The sequence below is a fragment of the Phaenicophaeus curvirostris genome, chromosome 2 (assembly GCF_032191515.1).
Source record: "Phaenicophaeus curvirostris isolate KB17595 chromosome 2, BPBGC_Pcur_1.0, whole genome shotgun sequence".
In the NCBI taxonomy this organism is placed as follows: Eukaryota; Metazoa; Chordata; class Aves; order Cuculiformes; family Cuculidae; genus Phaenicophaeus; species Phaenicophaeus curvirostris.
The window spans coordinates 115078456-115089637 of NC_091393.1; the positions used below are offsets into that span (position 1 = coordinate 115078456).

General features: G+C 36.5%; 1 protein-coding gene across 3 annotated transcripts in view; it reads right to left on the reverse strand.

Annotated features, from left to right (window-relative positions):
• GREB1 (growth regulating estrogen receptor binding 1) overlaps window positions 1-9200 on the reverse strand; it is a 273114-nt gene extending 263914 nt beyond the window's left edge. For all 3 annotated transcript variants that reach the window (XR_011336827.1, XM_069850500.1, XM_069850499.1), the window contains exon 1: window positions 9097-9200. Coding sequence is in view for 2 of the 3 variants with exons in the window: in XM_069850500.1 (XP_069706601.1) it covers window positions 9097-9126 (30 nt within the window). In the remaining variant the exon portion in view is untranslated. The remainder of the gene's footprint in view (window positions 1-9096) is intronic.
• Window positions 9201-11182: the final 1982 nt, after the last annotated feature.

The following is an 11182-nucleotide window of genomic DNA, read 5'->3' on the forward strand; positions in this document are numbered from 1 at the left end:
TACAAAGTAGCGCTTGCCCTGGGCCCCATGTCCTTTCCCTCCTCAAGTAACTGTGAATAGAAAGCATGAAACGCTTCCTGTTTGTGGCCGTAATTCCCAAACACTGAACAGCCCCTCGGCACTGGGTATTGCTTGGGAAATGAGCCTGTTGGGAAGCATCCTGTAGGAATCAATTGAGCCAAAAAAAAACCAGCCACGCACTGCTTTTGATGGAAAAAGGGATTTGAAAGGAACGACAGGCAAAGTTGACAACTTGGATATCTTTTTATGATTTTGTAGAGTATATTTTACATTTATAATCGTATTTTTGTATTGTTTGCTCATTTACTACTATATAAACAGTATAGTTAATACTATATAATATAGCATCCTCATATATATATTATTTATAGAAGTACAACAGGAATTATAAAAGAAATGCAGGCATTATTTAAGAACACGATCTAGATTAAAAGCAGGCACCGCTGATGAAATATTTGTGTACATACACAAAATCAAACAGAAAAGTTAGAGTGAGTAGTACAGATGTATCTATTTTATGAAGGGTAGATTGGAAGCTGCAAAGCCCATTAGTGATGTTCAGTGCTCATACAGAAGTGAGGATGCATCTTTTCTTCCAACACACAAAGCAGATTACAGCTCCCTTTCCTCACTGATAGATAGGAATCCTCTGGCTCCTCTTGTTTTAAGTACTGCTACACCAAACACAGCTAAAGACAATGAGGAAAGCCTGACATCAGTATTGTCCTTAAAAAGCTTTATCAAAGGTGTATAAAGGAAACATAATGTCAAGCTCTGAAATTAATTATACTAAAAGTTGCTTCTACAAAAAAGCACTAGAAAATGTTTAGTTCTAATTCTAATCTATCTTTCAACATTTTATTTAATGTAGCAAGGACAAATAATTATCCAGATACCTGACAAATACCTATTCAATGCTTTGTTCTTTTAAATTCTTTCCTATATTAGGAACTAGTATTTTCTCTTCAGATGAAGGCATCTGTGGGCTCAGGGATCCATCTCTATATTTTCAGGATCAGATAAATACGGTTCTACATGACCATTTGTCACAGTCTTGAAAGTCCAGACAAAAGACAAATAAAAACGCATTAAGAGGCTCTCAATGTTAACATTCAGAGTTTCACCTTCAGGAACACAAACAGCATTCAGCTATCATCCACTGCACACACTTAGTTATGTAGACTGCTCTATTTAAAAACAGAGCCAAAACATGAACAATTCATATAACATTCAAAAGACTTTTTGCACTTAAAAAAATCACTGACACAGGACAAAGAATATCCAAAAGTTTAACTGCAGTGGCAGAGGTTTGTCTTACAAAGAGCTGGTTTTTACCTGTTCTCAACATGACCATGCAAAGCAGAGTGATCTAACTGATTTTCAAACTTATTTACTTCTTGAAAAGCTTCACAATAGCTCATTTAAAATTGGAAGGTTTTAAACTCATCCAGAGAGAGAAAACATTCTGAGACCACTCAAAAGTATTATCAGATGAACAGGCACACAGACTGCAATGAAGGTTTATTTGCTTTACTGATCACTATCTGGACCTAATTGTGATGAACAAGAAAACATGGTAATATTTCTGTTTATAAACCCTATTTCATAGAATCACAAAGCTATTATTCTGTACAGTTTATGAGGAACAGAAACAGATACAATTTATAGGGATTTAACATACTCGATCAGCATTTATAGAGTCCACTAGTGGACAAACACCAGAAAACCCATGTTTAACCCTGAGTACATTAGAAATCAGTATCTTATCAATGTGATGTTACAAATAAGGAATCAGTTATTTGTGCAAGGGGCAGGTCCTGTACAACATACAACATAAGCATGTTTGTTTAATTCTATGAATGGGTTTGTAATATTAAACAAAAATATGCTTTATGAATTTGTATTCCCGGTAAGCTCTTGCGTTCCTGTGGGATCTTTCAATCACAGTGCCAAAGACAAACATAAACCCAGGAACATTCTTTGGAAGACATGATAAATATTTTATAGCCATTTTGATCATCAAACACACACACCACTGGAACAAGAAAGTGGGCACTGCAGGAGCTTTTTTGCCAGCATCAGCCTTTGTCATCCAGAATCCCAGTGATTTAGTTGCAGGAGAAATTACTTCTATGAAGAAAGCAAGGGAGAAGCTCTTTCTCACTAACTCTATGATGGTTGTCATCCCTTCTTTTCTTTAAAGCTGCTCAGATTGGGGTACCTGAATTGTAAATTGCTGACTCCATGGCATAAAGAAGCAAAGGCTTTGAGTCCTATTTTCTTGCATCAATGAACTCAGCGTTCCTAGCCCCGATTTATGTCTCTCTTGGATACAAGTGGGTGGCACAGGCTAAACTTTCAAATGCTTGTGAAATTCCAAGCCATGAACATAGATGGTGACCAGATCTATTAAAAAAAAACCACTCCAAACTGACAAAGAAGGACGGCCCTCAACCCCAACTACTGATAAAACAAAGGGCACCTCCCTATCACACTGTCCGTTTCCACGGAGAACATGCAGAGAAAAGTAGTTGCCAATACAAAGGGAAGAAAAAGGGGAAAGATCTGGACCTGGAAGAGTTGCTTAAAACCATGACAAAAAGAAAACCACTCTGAGGAACTTGAGACCTTAAGAAACAATTGCAGATAGAAATGAAGCAGGTCATGCCAATGTCTTAGAAACTCATGGATAATGCTGCCAAAGACAGATGCCAAGTCCAGGCATCTGAAAATGAGAGTAAAATTGTGTAAGACACTAAAGAGAACAGCCCTCAAATTCCAAAGAAAGATTCCCAGGGTAAATAAGGGTTTCATGACTAGGAAAAACAGGGGTCTTCTTAAGGGTTAATGTCTGTTGTATAGAGAGTCAACTTCAAGTTCAACTGCAGTTGAACTAGTCAGGTTTTGAAGAAAACTTGCACTATTCTGCTGTGACCCTGTACTCCACCTGCTGTGACGTAGAAAACTAGTTCCCTCCTGGCCAATAGGGCAGCACCTACTGCAAAAGCCACGACAGTGACTGGTCACAGTAACACAGAGCAATCGCCAGCAGCAGGAGGACATGCAGTCCCATCACCAAGATTTTGGAGGGAGATCTTTTGCACAGTGAAAAAAAGATGGTGACACAGTAGTGACTTTTTAGTTGCAGTTTTCCATGATAAAGATTGGTGAGGAGTATTAACATTTTGTGAAGACTGAAGATTTAGTACAGCAACACTGGATAAATTTATCCTATACCTAGGACAGATTAAGAAAACTATGGAAATTAATCCAGGGCTTTTGACAACTACCATTGAAACAGACTGATAAAGAAAGTCTGCCTTTAGCAGAAACTGAGTAAAACAAAAAACTACACATATTCTGTGTTAAGACGGTTTGAAAAAATAGCCAAGGGATCTAAGTGAGAAATTGGAAAGACACACTTAATTACCAACATATTTAATCTTGGATGTGTCCTACAAATTATTACAGGAGGAAAAGATTCTAAAAGATAAATTACATTACTACAGTAATATATCAATCCTTCCAGCAAAGCAGTATAGCAGTGGATGCACTTTCCCAATTTAAGCAGTCAGCTTTCATACTTTCAAAATGGTCTAACAGACTAATTTATATTGTATCATTTCTAAGAGGAGAATGATAAGATGTTTACAAGCTCACGCTTATTCCAAAATAATTTGTTATCACTATGGCAAGAGGTAGTTCATCACTTGCATAAAAAGAGGGGGGTTGCTTGGATTTAGGAATCAAAAAGACGATCAAAATTTGTTTGAGTAGAGAAAGCATTCTTTATTGCAGGTTAACTACGTGTTCACAAATCAGTGCCAGAAAAGCTGTGAGATCTTTTTTTGCTCTTCGAATATGTGTTACATCCAAAATTCATCAATATTCCTACACTTCAGTAAAGTCTCTAACAGTTCTTGAAAAACTGTATTAAAACCAACAACCTGATTCAGAAGAAAGAAATCCTAGGGCAGGGACTTGTACGTAAATGTAACTCTAAGAAGAAAGGCAAATTCGGGCACAGCACAAAACTGATTCTCTTCAATGGCAGTAATACATACTTTAAGATCTTCATGGATTCAGTTCAGCCACAAGACTGTGTCATCATGTTTTTCACTTTTATTTCCAGAAAGCTATCTGTAATTATAAACAATGCTTTCTTTTGCTTTGGATTTGGAAGAATAAGTGATTTTTAATCCTCTATATTATCATTGGTCTTCTCAGTGATGCTGCGTGGTAAATCTGTTCCCACAGGTTATATAAAAGTCTTGGTTCAGGAGAACTAAGAGAGTCTTGTTGATATTCACCCCTCCAACAGATTCAGCTTAGGTCTTTACTACTAGTCTCAAAACGAGATTACTCTATCCGAAATGCCTTTGGGGCATGGTCGCTGGCCCATCATAGCTTCTGAAGTGTGCCTGGGAATTACTGCAGAGAGCGAGTGCTAGCATCAGAGCCATGCCAAGACATTACAATAGAAAACTGACTTCTGGCATACAGGAATTTTTCCTGCAAGAGTTTAATTTACTATTACAGCTGTAGCTCATACAGGCAAAGACAAAGAAAAACTTCCTTACAGAAATTAATCTAGTTGTTCATGCACCACAACATTATTTCTCGCAGAAGTAATTTACGAAGTTTTTCATTTGTCAGTGCAAAGCCACCTACAGGCACAGCAAATAGGAGGACTATTGCCAATTTCTGCAAAAAAACCATTTGTTTATGGAAGTCAAACCTGTTTCTTCATAGTACCCTGCCAGAATGACTTGGCAGTAAGAGAGGGGGGGAAAAGGCTCAGAAGATACAGTTATGATATTATACTGGATACAGTATATATACATATATATAATATATAGGATATGGTGCATACTGGATATAGTGTATATATATAATATCATATAGTTATAATATTATACTGGAGTGTGGGAAACATTTAAATACATTTCCTCATTTGAGATCACTTCCAGACCAATGTTTTACTAGTCCCATGATTTTCAAGAAAATCTTCAAAGAGATTTTTTGCTGTTAGTCTTACCCAGAAAGAGAAATTTTGAAGCTTCAAAAGTTGGTGAGAAATGAAATTATGATCCTCTGCTGAGCTCCACTCCATAGTACTAATAATATTAAAACCAGTAGTCCCTTAATTATTAGTCACTTACAGATCTGCTGATTGAAATCCACTTCTTCAGTGAAGTAATTTATTCCACAGTAATAAAGCTGTCAGATCATTTAAGAGTTTCTAGCAGTTCTGCGTTTCACATTTGAATAAAGTTATGACAATTCAGTAGATATCATTTTGCTCTTAAATTTTAAAGGCAACAGGAAAGCTTTAACTTAAACCACAGTTACATTTACTAGAAATTCCAGCTCCTTTTCTGTTTCCAGATCTCAGAACTCGTATATCTTCTGTGGAATTACCTTAGAAATGTTATCTACAGTTCCGACCAGATTAAACTTAATGATTTCCTAATAATGCCACCTTGGAAAATAGTTCATGATTAAACACAGAGACTATGATTAAGGTTGATGACAGGTCACAGAGAACCTAATCCTACCATCTTTATACAGGCAAGAACAATTCTGCTGCTGTTCCCACAAGGAAAATATACTGCAGTAAGACTACTCGGATCTCTCTACCACTTCTTTTTCTTTTGTGTTTGCTTTTAATTTTGATCTCATATCTTCATTGGATTTTGAAAATCAGACTGACTACAGACGCAGGATTTCTCCTGCATTAACAGTGAGATGATTTCTTCTGCTGACTCATGTTTCCAAGCAACAAGATGTTGGAATGAGGACACCAATCTAAAGGTGCCAAGCTTTCAAGTGCACTGGGAAGAGTGGGAAGTGGGAAGACATCACTGAGCTTTTTGGCAACTTCAGATTCCAAGCCAAATTACTTCTAATTATTAATCACTTAAATGAGTTCTCTCACTCATGTCAGAAGTAAGGAATAGGGAGATGACTTTATTCTCAGGAGATTGCCGCAGAGATTAATATGGACACCCTTGCAATGAAATCAAATATATATATGCAATTTTCCCCACCTACAGAAAAATCTGGCCCATTTGTTAACTGCCTTCTGTGCCCTTGCAAAAACTCACACAGACCCATATCAAAAGGGATGAAAAAAATACTTGGGCAAATCAATGTTAAATAATCTCAATAAAACTACCATTAAAAAGCTTTTGCTTTCCTTTTTTTCCTTCAGGTAGATGATAAATCAAATTATTTAATGGATCTTTCTTAATATGAAATTATTTCATATCCATTTTGGCCACGGGAAAAAGAACATCTAAAACCAAGTATTTTCTTATATTTGCTGATTTTTTTCAGCTGCAAACCAACAAGCATTACTTCTGAGGACAGAACGTTCATTTTTCAATGAAAATGCTACAGTTCATTCAGGGAAGAGTAGCAAAAATAGCAATTCAGTTTCTTCAACAGAAAAAGGGAAAAATAATTTCCAGCTATGTCTACAAAAAAAACCAAACCTACATTTTCAAACTTCTCATATGAATTTAACTTCACTTTGAACCAAAAAATAAATAAAGCTTGACTAAATACAAAGCAATCTAACTTGTCATAAACCCATTAAGAATACAGCTATGTTTGGAGATCCAGACTAAGGCATGTTGGCAATTTAGTGACAAGGAATCTATGCTGTGACAGGCTACATTATAGTTTTCTGGGAAAACAGAAAACTCAAATTGCAGCCAGATTCCTTTAATTATTTAAGGATGAAAGGCTGTTTTGGTTTTAAGATATAGTTTAGTCTTTCTTTATGGCTGCCAAAAACTTAACCTTCCTTCACTCTAGAAACTTTTATGCCTACTTTCAAATGAGAGTTGAATTTTTCAGAGGCTTTTAAAGCAATCATTTGCTTAAAACAGCACTCTATTTTGCATATCTTAATACCGAAGAAAAAACGCCAGACAAAGGTCGAATATGTCATATTAGAAAGTCCTTTGTGAAAAATCATACATTGGATTACTATTCAAATTTAAAGAAAATTATAATCTAGATTGGTACCAATGCCTAATAAAATCCATATTTGCAGAAAAGAATTTGGAAAAAATGTTAGTCTTTTTATAGGTGACTGAATATCTATTATTAGTTTGTTTCTTAATTATAATTTTCACTAGAAATGTATTTTCAGATGTACTGATAACACTGATTTTCATTTACTTGCTTTTTTGATTTCGCGTGGATCTTCTTTACATAAACAATCATACACGTCATTCCTTACTATTCCAAAAACTGGTCTAAGGAGCCAGTTCATTGAAGTAAGCACAGATCTGGGTGATAGTCCAGTGTTGCAATAACAGTGTGGATTGAGACTAATATATTATATGGCAATAAATACATTTAGGCAATGGCACTTCATCCTGCAAATGCTTTCACATTCCTCTCTGCAGGAAACAACGTATTCTAATGCAGATTTCTTTGATTTTCCTGCAGGATCTCATAAACTTTGCAGGTGTTACGGGAGAGAAAATCCTGTATCAGCAGCTTCCAGCACAGTTCAGCTGATATTTCTTCAGCACAGAACCCTGACCCTATGGCTGGTCAGGCAGCTCTGCCTTGGCTCCCATTCGGCTTTTGTTTTTTGCTTTGATCGGCTCCTGGCTCTGGATGAAAGCAATTCTTTTCGAGACCACCTTCAAACTCTCTTAAAAAAAAGAATTACATACATAAAACCAATTGAGCTTGTTAAGCAGCAGGAAGAAGCCAAGTAGAGGGAGGAGAAAGGGAGGGAAGGAGGTGCCACAAATCAATGCTAGGAAGCAATCATCAAAGCGGAGAAGGGAAAATTAGTAAAAAATGTTCCCTAAGTTGTACAGGTCTGGGTCGTTCCCTTTCCCAGCTCTGTAGGCACAAAGGTTTTCTCACTATTACCCAGGAAAGAGATACAATTTTCTTTTCAAGAATTGTCTCACATAACAGCTCTGTACCCTTGACTAGAGAAGCACTTGAGATCTTAGAGCAAAGCAGTAGGAAGCAGACTGGCAAGCCAGAAGGAAAGAGATTATCTTGACTTGCATGCTTTCCAAAGAGAATTCTAAGAAATCAGCGCTTCAGGTACATTATTCTTTCTTCTGGTTACTGGGTGCTGAAGGCTGAGAATCTTTTCAGAATCCAAAATGAATATAGGCAGAATAACCCTACAGTGATTGTAAGGTTAGCTTCCTTACCCCAGGTCTAACCCCTGAGGCTCATTCGTGGAAGCAGGGCAGCCCCTGCCTGTGGGGCAGCCACATGTACACACCAAGAGCAGGATATACAGCTTAAAGCTGTGGAGCCATCTCTTTTAGAGCAGCAGAAGCAGAGCCAGGCAGTCTCTGTTGTGGTTCTCGAGGATATACACAGGTTTAGAGGCTGTACCTCCTTGGCAGAGAAGGGCCTCACTGCTTGGAAGAGATCTTCACTGATTTCTTCTGACAGAGCACACTACACTATATCTGGAACATATTTTCCATCTAATGAATGAAGAGTGCACAGAAATACAATGGGAGCAGCCTAAAATATACTTAACCATCTGTGGATAGCAAATACACCTCTAGATGAATGATAAAACTGAGCATCAAGGTATACTCAATCAGGACATCAGTTGCACATGTATTGAATGTTGAAAATATACTAAATAAGAAACATACACAAACATAAATATGCAATCCAAAAGCTTTAAGAGGTTAAAGAACCACTACAAAGCTCAATTTTCATCTATTTAGGAAACTGAACTTAGCATTTTGAGATCTGAGCTGGCTATTTTAAGAGTTAAAAAAATTCAAGTTATCTGCATTTTTCTTTTAGTATTTCAAAGTTTACCTGAAGGGAAATCACTCATCCCAAAACCAGCAAATGACTGACAAGAGAGAAAGTACACAAAATGCAGGCAAATGCATATACTTAAAAAAGGAATATTAACTGTAAAATGTCTCAACTACAATATTTGAACAGTAATCAATACAAGGCAGTGTAAGGATGCTACCTTATGATATGTTTTCATTAAACAGTAACTGTGATTTTCAGCATGGAAATATTAGCTATGTAATAAAAAATATACTGTACCGTAGCAAAAGCTTGGGCTCCTAGTGACATCCAGGAAATTACTCCCAAAGTTTCATATTCCAACTGCACTGCTGAACATCTAACACCTGTGGTAACTGCCAGTGATTATATCTTTATGGAGTTTTCCTTCTTTTGATTTAGAAGAGTCTGCTGCTTGGCAAATTGGATAGGACACTTAAGGCTCCTGAGTCAGCACTGAATGCAACTGAATAACTCAGTCAGGTCACCGTGACATGAACACTCCTGTCACAGCAGAGCACAGGAAGGTTTCAAAGCTATCTGTTCTGCAACTATGGCAAAAACAAAGTAATGAGACCACAATATACCCTGGCAAGCTGTTCTCTAATTTGTGTGCTGGCCATACTAAATGATAAATGGTCTGACTTTATGTCTCATTAATATAGAAGTGCTGTGCTGGGTCACAGTGCTCCTGCCCAGGCACATATCAATCTATCAGTCTGAAGCATTACTAACGTCAACAATTTAGTTGCAGTTTTTTGGAAATAATGACAGGAGGGTTTATTAAAGAAATAAGGATGTCCTTTTGCATTATATAGACAACAAAATCACTAAAGAAAGCACGAAGTGTATACTCTGGGTACTTCATTTTGCTAACAGAAGATTAGCAGGAACAGAAATTAGATATGTAGCAATATTATCTTTGTGTTGGTACTGCACCTGTACCTTCTGAATAAAAGGACAGGAAATCAAAACAATATTGAGAAACTATATTCAATATACTGCTAGATATACAAAGAAATAGATTTTGTATCATGTTTAAACAAACACTGAATCTTTTCAAGATACATCTAGAGTACACAGAACATTTATTTCTGGTAAGACTGTATTTATCAAACATTTCCTTAGGTCACAAATTGCAGCACATCACTTCAGAAGATGAAAGTAATTATTCTGAAAACAGAATTTTCTTTTTCCCATGGTTCCATACCATGAAACATTTAGATATGTACTTTAGTTTAAACTCAGTTAAGAATCACTGAAATTAGTAAAATGAAACACTTCTCTAGGCTCTTGGTTGAATTTAGGTTCTGTGTAATCCTTGCATGCAGGACACACTGAACAATGAAAAGAGATTACTTTTCAGTATGGCCTGTGAAACTTTGTTTTCACCCTTCACTCGCAGGGTACAATTTCATAACACTCTCAAGCTGCTGTAAGCTCAAGTTACAGCTGAAAAGGAGTATCTCTCACTCCTGATCATATATTCCCCACACCCTGTTGTTCAGTGGCATGGATCTAAGCTGATATGGTTGAAAACTAGTAATTTTTGCAGGGTTATGTTCAGCTAGACGAGCACCCTCACCTAGCTACACATAAAGTATACCATAATTAATACATGTGAAAGGAAAAGACCTGAAATATGTGGCTAGGGAAAGTGGTAAGAGCAGGATCTTTTTCTCCAGGCTATGAAAATGCTTAAAATAGCATTTTTAAATCTTAAACTTACACTTTCTGATTCTTCCTTTGTAACACAGAAGGGGGGAAGCTGAATTTTAAAGCCTGCTGAGGAATTCCTTGGAGATTTAGGCGATTGAGTGTTTTCACTCAAAACAATTTTAATATTAATAGAAAGTTTTTATTGTTTATTTGGTAATTTTTACAAATATATACTCTATATAACAGACATATATACCTAGTGTTTTGAAGACCTTTGGACAATGCCTTTAACAGGCTTTAACTTTTGGTCAGCCCCGAATTGTTCAGGCAGTTGGACCAGATGGTCATTGAAGGTCCCTTCCAACTGAAATAGCCTATTCTATTTTATTATATAATTAAATTTTAGATGCAAGGAGTATATGAAAGAATATGAAATCCAAACTATACAGAAAGTAGTAAGTAATACTCTAGGAGAGTGACTGGTACATTTTTTTCGTTACTATGGAAGTGAACTAGAAGTTCTGTAAAAGTTCTCTACTTTACACCAAATGTGAAAGACCTCAGCAGTGTCATTTTTAAGTAGGGTACAAAGTCGTTCAGCTAGAGAATGAAGAAATCATTGTCTGGTTTCCCGTTAGCGCTGTACAATTGTGTACCTTAAACATATTAACCTGACAAGATGACACTT